Here is an 18768-nt window from a genome sequence, read left to right on the forward strand (position 1 = left end):
TGTTAATAGCGTCAGAGGAAATTTATTTTAAATTTTTGGAGAAATCTTCGCTAATTGCTTCTTCAATTAAGTGCGAGAGATAAGGATCACAGATGAAGATCGTTAAAAGACCTTTTTTTTTTTGAGGTACTTATCAATATACGGCAAATAAAATACTTAAAAAAAATGTAAGTACATAATTTTCTTTTACTTTATAATTGTATACTTATGTTTTTATTAAAAAATTACTACAATGTTTTCAAAAATTCCTGAGATATTTATTGCCACATATGTTTTAATGTTAAATAATTAAATCCTATAAAACTTATTTTAAAGTATTTAAGTAATATTTTAATTCTTTTAAACGTTGGTATGATGTTTTTAATTCGATATTCAATTTAAGTAATATTTTAATCCAATTAAATGTTAGCGCAATGTTTTTATAGCGGTGTTTTTATTTTATTATATGAAAGTAATAATTTAACATTACTTTAGTATTTTATATTCTTAGTAAATGTATTTATTTGCATTTGCCAGCCATCTTAAAAAATAACGTTTTCAACTAAAAATTAATCCATTATTTTTAACGATATTTATTTTTTTAAAATTTTTTCGAATACTTTACTATATGCGTAAAATACGTAAAAACAGCATTTTTCAAGATGGTTGACGACTGTAAAAACCGCGCCAACAATTGCACCAATGTAAATCGCCAAAAATCCGTGCAGCCGTCTACCAAACTAGCACCATATTTTTAGTAGATTTATAATTAAAATTGTTGTGTTTTCCCGTGCAATGCAGTGCAAGACATATTTTAAGAAAAAGCTATGTCGGAAAAATAAAAATACAGGAGCACGTGCATCTAACATTGAATAAATGAATATATCGGTAATTTGAATTGAAATTGAATAAATGTAATTGACCACTATGTTAACTGTAACCGTAGTTCCATACTCTTTCTGCTTTCCAGAAATCTCGAAAAGCGGAATTTGCTAGAATTGTATTTCACGGCTGGTTGAAAATTATTTAAAGCCCGGAGAGAGACAGCTCAGTAGTTGTGTAGTTAGTTGCTTAGGTATTGTTAGTGCAAGTTGTAGTTCCGCGCTGTACTGAGATAAATAGCAGTTAGCTTTCTCTTTAGATAACGCTTTGCACTGCATTGTGTTTTAACGTTTTTAGTAGTTTAAAGTATAACTACTAATTATATTGCGTGATATTTGGAACACTTGTACGAATATCTCTGAGGAAAATTCCACCATTCTGTTATATTTCTTTTGAAAATAATAAATTTTATTAACCTTTTTACCGGACTTGTGCATTCAATCTATTGCGAACCCGTATGCACGCAACAATATGTTATGTATACTTCATAGCATCTCATTAGAGTTTTATGAATGTGTGTTCAAGTTATAGTACGTATCATGGGAGCTCAAATCCTGCGAGCGGACTGGTTGCATGGGCATTTTCGTGGTTTTCTCCATGTGTGACGTGTATTCGAGCCAGTTTACTTTAGGAAGTCCTCCACGAAGGCAGCCTTTCCCTTAGGCAGATAGCCCTCGAATGCTTTACCATAATCGAATAAACCAAACCGAAGTACGTATCATATTTAGTACTACATGTATATTTGTACATTTGAACATATAAATGTTTTATTTCACTAGTACAAACATGAATCATGTATATTAGTATATACAATAAGACTACAATATTAAATTTTCTTTGCATCAATCCCTGTTGTCAGAGTTTTTGCTTTTTCGAGTTAGCCTCAGTTCGCATTAGCTCGGTAAATCGGGGTTCTACTATATGTATTTCCTATTAATAGAATTAAATTACCTACTGTTATATGTAAAAGAAAACTCCCGAATATTACGACATCATCTATTATCGCTACCATTGATCCACCTACTTTCTTTTTATATTTTCCGTTGAAAATTTTCTTTTTTCTTTATAGTCTGAGATCAGAATTTTCTCTTGTTCACACAATAAGTAACGTTTTTCAGATAGGTCTAGTTAATGCGGTTAATACACCCCCACCCCAATACAGTATAAATCATTATAATCGAAAACCGTTTTATTGGAATGGGAGAAACTCAGAGCACGAATCTCAGTTCTTTTGACCTTCAGAACAAAATCTATCTTTATTCATTTCAGCCATTGTTTTTATTTATACTCCCAATTTAATGTCGACCTCGTGAAATTATTGATTCACTTCTTTTTCAGAAACTTTTGTATCACTTTTAAATAAGATCTTTTGTGGAAGGCTCTTAGCGAGAGAATAGACAATTAAAACTAATGTTGATCGTCTCTCCCAATGGCATACAATAAAGCTTCTATCTAATGGACTAAGGGAGGTGAAGGATTATCCTGTAATGGTGGCTGTCCACTAAGTCACGAGAGAAGACCGGACGATAACAGGACACGCGAGCATGAGGTAATAACATAATATAGAGTAAACAACTGAAGTTCAATATTCTGCATTGTTAGGAAATTAAACATGAAAGCGTTTCATGGCCTCTGTGGTCGAATTTTTCTGTATACAAACGTAAAAATCTTCTAAAATATCATGAATTTAAATGCTGTCAAAAATAAATGCTTCATATGAGCATTTAGTTTTGACATTTTTTTAATTTTCGTCCTAAATTTAAGTGAGCACAATTGGAAAGTTCTTAAATTCCATACTAAGTTATTCTAGTGATTATAATAACATCTTACTTAACAATAAAATAATAAAATACAGACGTATCTAAGAACAGAATAACGCAAATGAGAGGAATAATAATATAGAAAGAGCTAACTGTTATCTCAATGTAAACTAAAAAAATAATCTCACAAGTAGAATCTAAATACAGTGACATACTGTATCTCAACTTACACTGGTATAATAGTAATGCATATTCATCCAGCCAAAAAATATATATAATAAACATGATAATCTAAGTTAAAACATTTTCTTTCATCCATAATAAAATAAAGCCCCTCCCCCCCCTGTTTACCTCTGTCACCTCGAATGTATTTTTTTTCTTCCTTTCTGCCTTTCTTCTCGAAATATCTAACACATGTCCACTCTAAATTTACTCTAGAGCTAGTTTCACCTTCAGGCGAACCTCGACGATCGTCAGTGATGCCAAAATAATAAGGAGCTTAACTTACTCGTAAACAAATAAAAGATAGTTCATTAAATGTTTCCCTTTTTACTTCCTTGTACGAAGTAAAGGAAGTAAAGTATTAAAATCACGAACAATTCCGGGTACCATATTTCAACGAAAATATCCATTTTGACTGCTATCAAATGCAATTTAACGATGTTTTCGCTTGATATCTGTACGTACGGACAAAATAAAGGACTCTTTATTCCCAAACGAATTATAAAACTGATTTAAAATGGATTTAGAAGACATTTTTTCTTGGCGTCTGTACGTACGTATGTAGATATGTATATATCTCGCATAATTCAAAAACGAATAGCCTCAGAACATTGAGATTTTGTATGCGGGGCTACTATAACATGTAAATAAGCACCTCCCGTTTTGGTTTCAATCGACCGCACCAAAAGTATATATATCCAAGCTTTTCGAAGACTTCTTGTAACGGGAGAGCTATGTATAAATTCTCGAAAAAGTCGTAACAGAAAATATTTTTAATCTTTAAAGTGCGAAGCGCTTCTAGTGTCGGTTCGTTATTACTTATTATGGAGTTGAAATTGTGGTCTTGTATTTGAGCATCTTTAATAAAGTAGAAAACTTTTACTTAAATGATAGTCTATTTCTTTCATGCAATTTCTGGTCTCGTCAGCAATAAATCGAAATTTGACTGGCGTTTTGTGAAATATAGGCCATGCTAATGGTTAGCAAATCTTTTGTAAAATATATTCGTAGTTATTTTAAATCTTGAATGAATTGCAGGATATTCGCCGTAGTTTTAATTTTATGATAGGTAACTGAGCTATGGAGTTCTTTTTTAATTAGATTATAGTAGAAAGCCTTTCGTATATACCCACTCTGTTACTCGGCTGCATGAGCTAAATTTTTATATTCTCATATGTTGGTAAATGGTGCATTTTTTGCTTTAAAAATGATTGAATTATGTCGTTCTGATCTCTCGGTTAAGGTTTTTATGCCTTTAGTTAACGTGCATGTTATAGTTGTAGAATTATCAATAATTTAAGAGTTCTTTAAGTGGGGCTAAGCCTATTCTTTTTTACTATAGCAGCCATATTTGTTTACATTCGAAACTTTGCAGAATAGTGGATTTGTTGCCAATCTAGAGAAACTAAGCTTCGCAACAACAAAGATAAAGTCTAATTTTATCATTTCGAATTAAATCCCATTCCATTCTGGAATTATCATTTAAGTTATTGAATTATCCCATATATTAACTCAGCATAGCTTCCACAAATTATTCAATCAGTTTCTGCGCCTTCAGTGTCTTTTTGCCGAGTGGGACAAAATAAAAATTTTATTTTTGTGCACCCAAAACTCTGTCTTTTTTGTCTGCTGGCCGAATTGCTTGTTTTTGCTAAAAAAAAAATTGTTTTCTAATTGTTTTAACTGCATTTGGTGTTTTATGTTTTTCTGTGTTTTTTCATTTGTAATGAAGATATTTTGAGTTTTTACGTATTTTGGCCTTGCCGCTAAATAAGAACTGAATTAATTGAATGAGAAATATATCTCTAAAGAAATTCGAGGAAATAAGTGTTTCGTATTAACAGCAAATATTGTCGCCAGTCTGACTCGGACAGGAGAATGTTTACGAGTAGCGCATGCGGCATTAGGTAAGCGGCGATGAATCGCCTGTGAGAAACTGTTTATTTTTTATTTGTTTAATTTATTTTATACATCGTTTTAGATTTATTATAGTATTTGAATAGAACATGTGATAATTACGATTAGATAATTTTTCAGGTGATATGATTTTTGTGCATTCTGTGTTATAAAATGAATGAAATGTAACGCAGTTAAGTGAATCTAGCGCCAGAGTGTCGCTATCGTAAATAAATATAGTGAATTTTAAAGAGTGCATTTATTCTGTTGTGGTTTATGCCTTATCGACGAAGTAAAATTTAATAAGTTTAAATTAAATGAAGGAAAAATTGCGTATAATTTAATTATGCGTACAAGGAGGTCATGTGGTGTACACATCAGATTTTTTTACCATAGCAGTCACATTTGCTTACATTTGAAAATTAGCAGAATAGTGATTTAAGTCAGTTTCTGCACCTTTAGCGACTTTTTCCCGAGTGGGACCAAAAGTAACTTTCAGTTTTGTGCATCGAAAAATCTGCCTTCTTGCCTTCGGAAGAATTGGTTGCTTTTTGCTTAGAAATTCTAATTTTAATTGTAAAAAAAATTTTTAATTGTTTTAACTTCATTTGGTGTTTTATATTTTTCAATTTTAATGAAGATAATTTGAGGTTTTATGTATTTTTGCCTTGCCGCAAAGTGAGAACGGAATTAATTGAATGAGAAATATATTTCTAATGAATTTCGAGGAAATAAGTTTAAATGAAATGCAGCAAAAAATGCGTATAATTTAATATTCCATACAAGGAAGTCATGTGGTGTCTGCATCAGAGTTTTTACTTTGGTTAAGGTGAACTTCCTAAATATGCAGCAACTAGAACGTCTAGCCTTCATCTACAAATGAAGAACGCTGGATCACCAAATTTTTTAATCAAATAATAATTAAAAGGGATGGAAATATTAAAGTTATCAAGTTTTTCAGGTATCAGATTTTTTAGTTCTAGCAACCTGTTGTTTAACTTACACATTTATTATATTATTTCAATATTTGAAATAAATGTATTTAATAATTTAAGTTATGTCTGTACAAATTAGCAGGCAGCATTCCCATTTCTGTAACACTTTACAGAAGAGGGCTAATAGCGATAGGTTGCAGAAGGTGAAGGTAGAGGAAAGAAGGATGATTTTAGGTAACTGAAAAAGAGGAAAGAAGATACTGACAGCAGTATGTAACAGAAAAGGTGATAATTGTATAAAGTAGTGTACAGTGCTGAAATTAGAATATTATTCTAAGAGCAACGTATCCCTTTCAATATACTTGCTTTAAACTTGTTAAATAAATTTTCTTCCAGTGCTAGCTTAGATGACACAACATTTTAAATCACAGCACAATTTATCTACCATTTCTCTTGAGTTCTTGAGACCATCTTGCGCTATGATTTGCGATGGTGAATTTTTGATCTTGATTGACTTAGCGACGGAACTCCAGGTGAGTGTGTCCAGATTCTTTGTGTGAGTTGCTGCATGTTAAAGCCATCCAACCACCACAGCCATATTGAATGCATTTGAAATTAAATTCCACTATTATTTCTTATTGCGGAGTTAGGAAAGGTAGCTGTTTAATATTATATCTAATAGGTTATCTCCACCCTTTGCAGAATTATATTTGTGAATCAAATTTATTTGCTGTATATCTCCTATTTTCGATGTTGAAGAAATTTGAAGAAACAGTCACCAGAAAATTATCATTCCCGTTACACATGAATACCAATTCTTCACATTGATAATCGTATGTACCGCTTTTATCCATTTTTTAAATCTCTTTAGAAGGCATCAGTGTATAGTTTTCGATTCAATGTTCTCGGACATATAGCTTTTAGAGTTTTATTTGCAAGTTCTTTCATTTCTACTTGAAGATGGTTAGTAATAATTGATGGAATGTTTTTGGCAATACTTGTATCTAAAGGTTCTGTACCAAGTACCAAGTGTACCAGGTGCCTAGTACCGAGAGATTCCACTTTTCGTATAACTAGTAAATTCCTTTTCCTGAAATGTAGAGTGGTTTTTTTTCTTTCCAAGGAAATCTAGGGAAAATGCTTTTTATTATTATTTTCAGTGGAAACTTACAATAAGTGGAATTCTGTCTTTCACAGAATAGGGGCTACTGGTCAGTGTTCCCAATCGGGAACTCATATGTCTACTGAATTGCAAAAACTGCATTCTTGTTAATATTATAGCTTATGCCTCTGTAGTAAAAGGAAACTTTTTAACTATTATTGCATATTTTTAGAAATAATTGGATCGTTTTTAAATTTTATATGAATTTTTAAATTGCTATCATCATCTATCAGTTTTACATGAATTTCTTCATATTATTTCATATTTTATGGTTTTTCTTCATTGTTTTTTGACGTCAGTATGAATGAAATTTAATATTTAAATGAATTTTCAATTTTATGTTCCAAACTGGGAACAGTGGCCTGTAAAAGGTCAAAAGTTGTGTTCTTAACAGCCATTTATTTTCAGATCTCTGATGAAGACATGGCGTCCGAATGCCAAATTGTTATTACATTCAAGTATAATTAAATATCCAGAGGATAAATTTAAGAAAATTATTATTATTAAAAGACAAAATTATTATGTTTTAAATGGAACAAAAATATCCTTTATCTGCTCCTTTTCAAGATGACTTATGGTTACCAGAGCTGTTTTGAGATCTAGAATATCTAGATCTTAAGTCTGATCAAGGACAAATTATCAATATATTTGCTTTATGTGATAAAATTCAAGATTATATTAAACAGATCAATATTTAGAAGAATAAAATGGGAAATCATTCACTCACTACAAAGCAAGCACTGCAAAGAATAGCGAGCAATACTACAAGCGAGGCACTACAAAGAATAATATCCTTCTAACTTACTCTGGTGCGACAACTATTAAACATCAATTTAAATATTTTACAATCCCCTCTGAAGTGAAGATGTCTTTAAAATAGGTAAGATTTTTGAACTCAAAATTTAGATTTGCTAGCCGGAATTACCAAGATGCATAGTGACTTAACAGGACACAGCTGCAGCACCTTGAAGAATTCATGGGATACCAAAAGCATTCCGTTGAGCGTTTAATAAAATGAGCGAACTTTTTCAACAGAAAATATTTTTGTTTTACATTCCATTGAATTTAGTAGTTGAGAGTCATTCCATCGAATCTAGTCATGAGAGTCACTCTAGAGTCGTTAGGTTTTTTGAAGCAGAGACGTGAAAAATGTGCAATGCGCTCGCCTGGACTCGAACCCTGGACCTCTCGAATACGCATCGAGTGTCCTTCCAGTTACACCACGAAAGCATGCGGAAAGGAGAGAAAAAATATCTTATATACTCCCCTTTTAAAAGGCGACTGGGGATGAGGGGACCGAATCGCCAAATCCTGGTGGTGACGAATTATCGTCCACCACCTTTGAGATCGGTCGCCACTGTAGAATCATTAGTTATTTTGAATCAGAAACTGGAAAAATGTGCACTGCACTCGCCGGGATTTGAACTGTGGACCTCTCGAATACGCGTCGAGTGTGTTTCTAGTTACACCACGAAGGAAGGAAAGGAGGGAGAAAATACCTTATAGTTTATGTTTTGCTTTTTTTTAAATGTGTCAAATTATAGTGAGTACATTATTTTGTTTTTTAAATTTCAATATTTTCTAACGCAGCATTTTTGAATATCAATAAAAAACTGTTGCTGGTATGGCTAAAACATTTAGTGAGTAAAAAAGAGTTGATTTGCGATTTTTCATACACTCACATAAAGTTTAGCAAAACGCAAGCTCTCAGGAAAATTAAATTATATATAAATCATACATATTTTAGAAAAATAAATGCTTAGTCAACACCTTATTAAACCGAAGGCGACGGATTAACTGGGCTTTTTCTAGAATGCGTGCTATTATTACGGAACGATGAAAATACTGCTCTCGCAAAACATAAATAAGTAATAAATGTAAAACAAAATTTTTGAAATACAGCAACCGGAAAAAGTGCGTGAAATAACTGCAGTGATAGCACATGATGTCCTAACATTTAGGAATTGTTTTTATTCAAAATAGTTCGGAACTTAATTACATATAATTTAAAATATACGAGTATTATTAAATCATCTGTTAATAATAACTTCCTAAATTGTAAAAATAAATTAAGTGCACAGCTATTGATCACCTGTTTCCCATTGACCCTTGAATCCAGTCCAATAGAGCACGTGTGGGACATGCTTGACCGAAGAGTTGCAGCCCGTCAACCTCTTCCTACATGTCTACCGGAACTTCGCAGATCAATAATTTGATACTCAGCATGCCTAAACGTTGTACGGACTTTATTGCATCATCTGGGAGACATACAATGTATTAACAATCAAACCAACCATGTAATATTTTTTTTTTTAAATAGTTTTTTTTTTTTTTTTTTTTTTTTTTTTTTTTTTTTTTTTTTTGTAATTTGCTCCAGGGAGAAAAAATCGCTCAATTTTTTTAATATCAAACATATAGCATCTTTTTTTGCTCTTTACCTTTTGTTTAATAAATAAGTCAAATTTGTTTTGCTTCTAACAATAGAAATACCAGAGTAATACAAGCAAAACATTGTTCTTTCTGTTTTAAAGTGTGCAATTCTGATTATAAGTCTCGTATTTTTTGGCAACATAAACTAACGAGCTCTAGAAAGACTGTGGAGGAGTTATCCTCAGGTCTTGCCAGCTGACAAACTCAGAAGAAGGGTGTAAATTACACTTTATTCAATCACAAAGAGTTTCACAGACGGCTCTACTTGGACTTACGTAAGTCAAAACTTCTGGCTTATCTTAAGCAAGTAATGCTGATTGAAAATAAAATGCAATTAAACTAGCCTAACGGCTTATAATTTAATCGCTCTGACTCGTACAAGCCGGCGGAACAAGCTTAATAGCTAGAAGCACTGATCTCCACAATATGAAATCGCTATGAAGTCAAAGTCGCAGGTTTTCAAGCAGGCATAACACGCTCTAAAATCAGCTTCCGAAACCTTCGCTTAAAAATAATCACTTCTTTTTCCTTAATTTGAACAACCGCGCGCTAACTGATTAAGAAGCATTGTGGCAGGAAAGCGTGGACGAAAAAGAGAGTGAAAAGGAAAGTTGCTTTAACTAAAGATTAACTATTAGTCAAAATAAAATAAATAAATCCTCGCATTCTTATTTAATCAACAGAATCAAATAAACTTATTCTCCAAATTAAACTGTTTAAAATCTAATTAACTGGCAATTATTAACAATTACAGATAAATTGTTAATAGTATTTTACTGTTAGTCGAGAGTCAACCAATTCAGATTTAACATGTTTAGAAAATAGAGCTTTCTGCTACTTTCTTGCACACAGCTGCTTTTTAAAAAATTGTTTGTAGAAAGCAGTTGTAACCAGTGCAGAATACCCTTGTTTGGTTTTTTTTTGCAATTTTAACTGGAATAGTTTCAAAATACAAAAAGATGAGAATATGAAAAGCTGCCGGCATTTAGATTCCTTTCTTTATAAACAGATTTATTTCTTTTATTTTTGCTGTCAAAACCAATATAAATAATTAAAAAGATTATATCATCAAAAATATCTGGCATTTAGATAGATTTTCTGCTATTAAATAGGCCTTTTTTTTTTTAAGGAATTTTAGTTTTTTTTTTTTTTTTTTTTTTTTTTTATTATTATTTTGATCAACAAGAAATAAATTAAACATAATGAGTATTTTAAATCCAATTTCAGCTAAAAATATTTTTTAAATGACTGAATTTTGTTTGTGAAGTACATTATGGCAGAAGTGGAAAGTCTAGAAAAGTGTACTTTGGACGTTTAACCTTTCTTTCGGGATTAAACAAGAATAATGTTGAGACGGGTACTTAGGCAACAAGAGCAAAGACATAAATCAAATGACCACGCCTTCAGAACAACTTTTCCATTTAACCTCCTTCTCTCCAATGTGCAAGAGCACATCTTGGGTCAGAGCAGCAGGTGATTAGGCCTTTGCTTGACATTCTGTACTTTTTTTTTCCTGCTGTCCTCATGAGAATTAGGTATTTTATTCCGATAATTCTTTTTATAATGTATAATTTATTTATAAAAACATAGACAGACGAAAAGCGGATTTTCAAGAATTCTTAGTGATCCAAACAATGCAAATATTATTCTGAAAAATAAAACAAAAGTTTTCATTCTTATGATAAAATCTATTTATCATTCAAATTTGACAAGGTTTACTTTGTTGTTAGAATTATTACAAAATTTCTAAATTCAAGATGTTTAATAATCTGTGGGAATATTTGAAGGATTGGTAGCATTGATTTGTGCCAGTGTGCCAGTGTGCCTATAATAAATTATATTATAGATCTTATGCTCAATGCATACACTATGTTAGATTTCAACATTAGATTTTTATTTCGCTTTATTTCTTGAAAATAGATATAATATTAGAAACTAGTCTTTATTTTATGCGACACTTTAATCTATCAGATCTAATCGGTTACAATTACCAATTCAAGTCACATAAGATCATGAATGTATTTTCAAATAACCTTATACTGCAAATCTATGTAACAAACTTATCAATTTAGAACTAGTATGCGTAAATTTGCATCAACATTTCTAACGTTTATATCATTAGTAAAATTCATAAAGAGTGTTTTAACACAATATTTTAAAAACTTGCGCAAAAGAATTGTATGTATTTTATTGTGTAATGCATTACAAAATGTCTGTATCCGCTCCAAGTATCTATAATTAAATTATATTAAATCGAAATTTGTGAAACTACACATTCTTAAGGTAGAAGGTGCAAGGAATGGCAAAAATGGTAATGCATTTTTGCAGATGTTATGCATTTCAGATTTATTGAGTCGCTTAGTAGCTGTTCAATAAATGCCAAATTTGCTGTGTTACGTGACATTGGCAGATTTCTTGCGTTTCGGATGTTTTTCTAAAAGACAGATTTGATGTATGTAGCAGATTAGTCTACAAATTGCATTATCGGCGTGTGTACAGTAAATACGTACACTGTTGCTGCTGTTCAAGTGACAAAATGTAAGTTTTTAGGTGCGTTATACAAGCAATGGTGAAGTCCAATATATTTCAACGTGTGTTATTAAGTCCACGCGTTATGTAGTCTCACAGTGAGGGAAATATTCAGTGTGTTGTATCATCATCATAGTACCTTGAGCAGTAAAGTTATATGAAGAATAAACTCCCGCGTAAGGTAATGGTTATGTAAATTGCTACTGAATGCAAGCTACTCCAATGCTCATCTAGCTTGCAGCTGAAGTCATGCGAACTAAAGTCACGCGTATTCTACTGCCTGTTAACAGTGATGAATTCCGTTTCCGTGTAGACACTGGCAACCAACAGATGTTTCTGGCCGTTGTCTGATAGTAAACTGCATCTCAATATCGTTTGTGATGGGCGCTGGCTGCGTATCGCAACATTAGCTCCTCATACGAGCATGCTTGTCCAAATGATACTGCATTAGTGAAACAGTGATAGCTGGACGATACATAAACAAGGTTCTACAATTCAGCTTCTTCCGTTTCTGAATTTCAAACAGCCCCTATAAATCGAAACTCTTTTACTGAGCTAACGCTGAAAATGGAGTTACTAAAAGACTTGATTCTGAACTCTTTTTGCTAAACTTGGAGCAAAAATGGCCCTTGTTAGCGTCACCAATAAAAGTCCTAAAAGGTTTGGTTTATTAAATTATGGCAAATCACACGAGGGCAATCTGCCTAATGGAAGAATTGACTTCCATTTCTAACGGAAACTGTCTCGTTATACACCTTACATATGAGGAAAACCACGAAAACGCCCATGCAGCCATCCCGTTCTCCTGGAATCGAACCAAGGTCGGAATTACCAGTGTCCAGTGACTTTACCGCTCGAACGCTGGTGCTTAGTAGGAGGGAAAGGGGTTACTGAAATTTTCAGCAAAAATCCATTATCGTCTTTTAACAGCCATTCTTTTGAAATACTTCTAAATGTCGCCAAGTTTTCGATAATCATCTCAACTACAGAATTAATTCCGAAAATTGGGAGTAAAGTCGATATCTCTAATATTCTGCTGCAGTTATTAATAAAATCCTATCCCTTATATATAGAATTTAATGCATGGATACGTAGTAAGTTAATTAAGCATCTGAATATACAATTATTGTAAACAAATTAAAAATAAAGAAAACTACAAAAAGCGCAAAAGATTGCAATAATATATTTTATAACAACAAATAAATAAACAAAATCAGGCGCTAATAATGCAAAATAGGAAAGGTACTCACTAAAATACGAATAAGTGAAAAAAGGATAATTTAAAATATAAAAAATATTTATTTAAATTTACAACAATATTTATTTATTTTCAAATTTAATCCTTCGTAAGATTCTTCGTTTCCCCAAATTAGTACTTTCGTAAGATTTTGCTCATTATGAATGGAAGCTTCAATAGTTTTGTTTCTGTTCGAAGAGATTTGCACTTTCGAATGTGCTTTAAATGAGTCGAAGAATAGCTTTTAAAGGAATGCTTCCAATATTTTTTTCCTTCGCACTGTAAGAGGAAAAGGTTATGTAATCCGTTTTAAAAGATGTTGTAAAACGCATTAGTTAGTCTTTCGAAATAATTTCGCCATTTATCAAGCTACTTTGCCTGGAGGTTTGAAAGAACAAATTTAGCACGTAGTTACTAACCTATTGATTAGTTGAATGGACCTAAAAGCATTAAGTCTTTGCTTTAAAGCAATTCTATTCGCAGAGGTCTTTCGTCATTTCTATCCATTATTATGTACTTTTCTTTTGATATTTATCAGCAGAAGAAAGCTGTAATCAAATTTAGGAAGGAAAAAAGCAAAGTTTACGTTTCCATGTTTTGTCTGACTCGAAGTAAAACATGGTTAAATTAATATTTTGTAATGTGAGGATAATAGTAATAAGGTCGGATTTTACCTCTGATATTTCGTCATATCATTGTTATAGAGATTATGATATTGTGATCATAATGCTAGTTTCATTTTTAATTGCCACTGACACCAAATTAAGATTGTTGCAGAGTTTGCTTACCAAAATAGGAAATAAATGCATTACAATAGAGTTCCAGTTATCCGAATTAACTTGGGCCATAGCCCATTCGGATGTTGAGAAAATTGGAATAATAGCGTTGCCTTTTAAAATCAAACACATATTTTCTGTAATACAAGTGAGAGAATTTTGGCGTTAATACCTTTCCTTTTCATCACAGTTATGTAAACCTTACTTAGCCAGGGCGTTTGTCATCCACGCCGCAAGTGTTGCTGTTCTGGTAGTCATCATCGACGTTACGCTGCCAAATCACCATTTCAGAAAAGTACTGGAATTCGATGTGACATGAAATCGCTCATTTATCTTTGAAATAAAAAAAAATAGATTTATACTTAACTAATTGAGCAATATAAAAGCAATGTACGTATTATCTTAATAATTTATATTTTTGATTGCATAAATAAATGACGTTAGGATGTTTGATTGCATAAATGTATGAAAAGCGTACAAGTGTAAAGCAGTTTTGTAGCATGTTCTCACAGCCTTGCGTATACGTCTTAAGGCAGAAAAAGTATACATATCAGTCAAGTAGCAGTCTTGTAGCACATTAGCAGTCAAGTAGTTATCAGTTTCCTTATAGCTTTAATATCACCCATAGAGCACTATAATCCTTATTGTCAACATTGTGTTAGGTAGGGACAGAAATTGTAGACGTAGTATCCTGATTACTGCAAATGACGATGAGATATTAATAGATGGTTTTTGTCCTCTTTCTCCTACTCCATAGGCCCTGAATCTCCCACTACGGAATCTCCAACGACTCAGCGCACCACCACCGTTACTACCACCACTGTTACTACTACCACCTTTAAGTCTTCCAGTGTGCTCACTATCTTTACAATTTCGGAAGGTGAAACTACACTCTGCATCTATTATTTATATTTGCATGAATTGTGCACTTATCATATCTTTATTTTTCTTAATGTTATTTTAAGTTTTTTTTTAATAAGTTCGTTCGTGGGACTATATTAGTATTTTTTTAAAGATTTATAATCGTTTGCTCGTCAACTAACGATGCGTTTTAATATATCACATTAGAGGAGCGACTTCAGTCTTTAATCAATAAATAATGGTAAATCGTGTGGCGACTAAGAGGTAACATTAAATGTCATTTTTATTATTTTTTCCGCTAAACTTTAATCGCTTGCGGCTCACGGAATGTTGCCCTTTTCCTACTTATTAATTTTTAGGAATTTTTTTAATTCGATATTGAGCGTGAGTTACAAAAAATTTCCAATGATCTCACTACAAATTTCCAAGTTGCATTAGAAGAATTTTATATATCCATGTTACTAAGAAACAGGAATTTAATGACATCATCATAATATGAAAGACAAACTAGATGAACTGCGTACGGAGAGTGAAGGATTTATTTGCAAATTATATACACGGCCCTCCGTGTGCGACAAAAATACTTTACAAATTTTAAATCTTTCCAATTGCCGGAAGCACAAACAAGAATTGTAAATGTTACAAAAAAAAAAAAAAAAAAAAAAAAAAAAAGGAAAGAAAGAAAGAAAAAAACAAAGAATGATACTACTTAAACAAAATTTTAACGAATGGAAGAAACAAACATATAGGCTGAAAACACAAATTAAAACTTAAGCTAATAAGCTAATCTTGGGATGGAAAGCTATTGCCATAAATCCTTTCGTTTTGAATCCGATGGCTGAAATCAGCACAACTAATTAGGTCCTAACATAGGAAATCCAATACAACGTGTCTGAAAGTTATAATATTTCTAAAAATTTAATTATAATTGAATAAATGACACTAGTAATTGCATAACTCAACCCCCGACGTTGTGTCATAGTTCAAAAACCATACATAAAGGTTAATGCTGCAAATGCGCTGAATTATATATCTTTGGAATGAATAACTTAATTAGCTACTAAATTCATTTAAGTTTCTTTGTATTAAATTACATATATATAATTTATTATTAGAAAAGGTATTTATATAACATCTCCAAGGAAAAGAAATTTAATTAAAGCTATGAATTATTAGAAAAAGTAAGTAGCTCTCCAAGTCAGTATCCAAAGTTATCTAGATCTATTGCGGCAAAAATTATTTAAAATCTGTAAGGAAAAATTCTTTGACAGTAAAAATTCCAACTATTAAATTTTAAATTTAAAGTATTGAAATAGTGGCTGTTGCTGTTGATCGCAGATTAATTGACTTGTCAAGAGGAACAAACCAATCTACTATCAATTAACCATAACCAAATTAAGTGAGAGTGTTTCGTCTTTTTGAAATAAGGATCAAATTAGTTATTTTTTCTCAGTTAGTTGATACGTTAAGAACAATACTCACAGCCGAGGCATATTGAATCTTCATCCATTTTTCAGTAAACACATTACGGCCACAACTAACTTCACTTTAATTCGTGCCTGTTTCTTACATTTTATGTAAGAATACATCTTACATGATAGGTAAGAAAGATAAAAAATATGTAAATTATAATATAAATTAGAAATAACCCCTTAATGCTTATTTTTTTTATTCCCCTTCTCTGCTTTAAAATCATTCTCCTCTGTGTCATTTCGAGACTAATTCCTGTCATATGCCTCTTACATAACGCTGATAATGTAAATGGAACTAAAATGCAAACAGGCAATAATAATTTTACAGCAGTATTAATTGTCTAATCAAATGCATTAAGAACTGAAACTAACTCATTCTGAATTAAGATTATATCATAATCAGAAGTCACTTGCTTTCTATACTTCGGCCTAGCTGGACTGCTGCTCTATATAGCCATAGAAGCTCTCTGTAGGAAATGGGCATGAATTAAAGTGTCAAAGTGTTTGTGGCTGCAACATGTTTACTGAAATAAGAATGAATATAAGGGAACTAAGGAATCGCTGCGCACTTTCGGTGAAATTTTGTAAAGTAAACTTGAGTGCAAACATCGTTACCTCCCCACTTCCCGTAATTAGGAATACATCCGTATTAAATTTAGCATGTGGTTAAGTAAAGGGTTGTATAGTGGCATAAGTAGCGGGGTACTGGGACCTAAGCCATAAAACATTTCGAAATTAAAGTCCGTCATTATTCCGTCAGAAGCTTTAAGAAAAACTGTTTAAAAAAGGCACTTTAAAACGGGATAAATTTTCTGATATTTGTGACTTTCAAGCGTCTGACAATAACATTATATCTCCATGGATTTAAATATGGCCATAAACCCAAGGGTTGCGCATGTCGTTGCTTAGGCCTTGGAAGCTGTATAGGCGACAGTATGAATTTGTCCACCTTCGTCCCAGTTCTTGAAGAAAATACGCCGGGCAACGAATCAAAGGTTTGCTATCCTTCTTTCCTTTCCACAAACCTCTCGAGAGGAATTTCACTTTGGTGGTATTATAAGTGCCTACATGTCATAAAAACACTATACACTTGCAGACATTCATATCTTCTCCGCGATTCTAGTCCAGGCTTAAGGCTAAGGCAGATAGCTCCCTTAATACCGCATTAACAGGGCGGCTGGATAAAGTTATAACAATAGCTGTTATGGTCTGATGCTTAACATAAACAAGTTTTTGCACAGCGCATTCACAAGATGCGATATGTTTTTGCAGTATGTGGAAAAGACATTTTGTGATAATTTCATTTTGAAGCGAGTTTAAAACTGGCAACAATGAGAAAAAAATTCAAAGGATATATCAATGATTAGCAGCTACAAGGGTGCAAGAACTGGAAATAGTTAGGAAGCCACTATGGATATTTTGTGTATGTTTTTAGCCATCTAAAAAGTACACTTTTACTATTAGAGTTATATAGTAATTCGTAATTATAATCTCAATAAATTATGTCCGTCAACTTTAATTTAATATCTAAGAGAATGAAAAGTAGAACAAAAATGTTTTCTTAACCCCTCTGTCGCTTTTAACAGTAAAATCTGATAATTAAAAATGATACGTGATTTTCTTTTTACTTATTTTAATTTTGAGTTATACAATTGAAAATGTGGGATTTTCCTTTTAATCTTGTAATATTTATCATGTCACAGTTTAATGAAAAGGGTATCAGCCAGTGAAAATTTAGCAAAACCCAAGGTAAACCAAGGTAGCTTGAAATAACATAGCAGTTCCTTCTGCTGTATAGCCTAAAATTTATGAAGTATTTCCCGCTTTTAAGCATGAAACATTAAAATATAATATTGTTACAGTAAAGCTTTTAAAGGGCGCTATTTTACAACTGTTTTGCATCTTCATGATCGTATCTGTAGGGTATGATTGTAAGTTTAGATTTCGATTAAGCGAGGTTTTAAATTACTATAGTTTTAACTTCCTTTAGTAGCTCAGTTTAATTAATCCGAGGAAAAGAATAAACTAAACCTAGTAAGCAAAAAATATACGTTACATTCAGAATTTAAAAAATTTTAACATAAACGTTTTCGCAAGGCCTGCCGGAAAAAATATATCATACGATTGCAAACGCATAGATCACATGATCATTTTATTTTCAACATAACGTGCAATGTTTGACTTGAAAATAAAAGTCCTTTAAATAAATTTTCTGATTCTTCTACACTTTAAACTACAAAAGTTGGTATCTTACTCGAAAACAATAATATCTCAATCACTTAACATATCAAAAGAGTACCAATCTCTAACCAATGAAAAGCTACATGTGAACAGAGTTTACTTTTCTTATTAATCAATCATAGAAGTTAATGCAGTAGGATGTTCTAAATTATTTCAAGAACTTGGAAGGAATTTTAATTGTATTCTTCTTATTCAATTAAGCATTTTCAAAAATAGAAGAAATATTTGAAATCTTTAGGTAATTTTAATATTAAATTTTTGTAACAAAAATATGAATACCATTACGAAACTATTTTATTCGTTCGTATGTTTAGAAAAATGTTACATTTTATATATATGTATTCCCTAATTGCAATCTTATTTCTTTTCTGTAACTCCATAATAAG

General features: G+C 31.9%; 1 protein-coding gene across 4 annotated transcripts in view; it reads left to right on the plus strand.

Moving 5' to 3' along the window:
* The window catches only part of LOC118194771 (uncharacterized), a 348088-nt gene that overhangs the window by 186672 nt on the left and 142648 nt on the right, over positions 1-18768 (plus strand). For 3 of the 4 annotated variants that reach the window (XM_085816399.1, XM_035365974.2, XM_035365973.2), the window contains exon 4: positions 14566-14688. The exons of the other annotated variant lie outside the window; for it this stretch is intronic. In XM_085816399.1, coding sequence (XP_085672525.1) covers positions 14566-14688 — 123 coding nt within the window. The remainder of the gene's footprint in view (positions 1-14565; positions 14689-18768) is intronic. 4 annotated transcript variants of the gene reach the window in all.

The sequence above is a fragment of the Stegodyphus dumicola genome, chromosome 1 (assembly GCF_044657685.1).
Source record: "Stegodyphus dumicola isolate Sdum_Otavi_A_Nest chromosome 1, ASM4465768v1".
Taxonomy (NCBI): Eukaryota; Metazoa; Arthropoda; class Arachnida; order Araneae; family Eresidae; genus Stegodyphus; species Stegodyphus dumicola.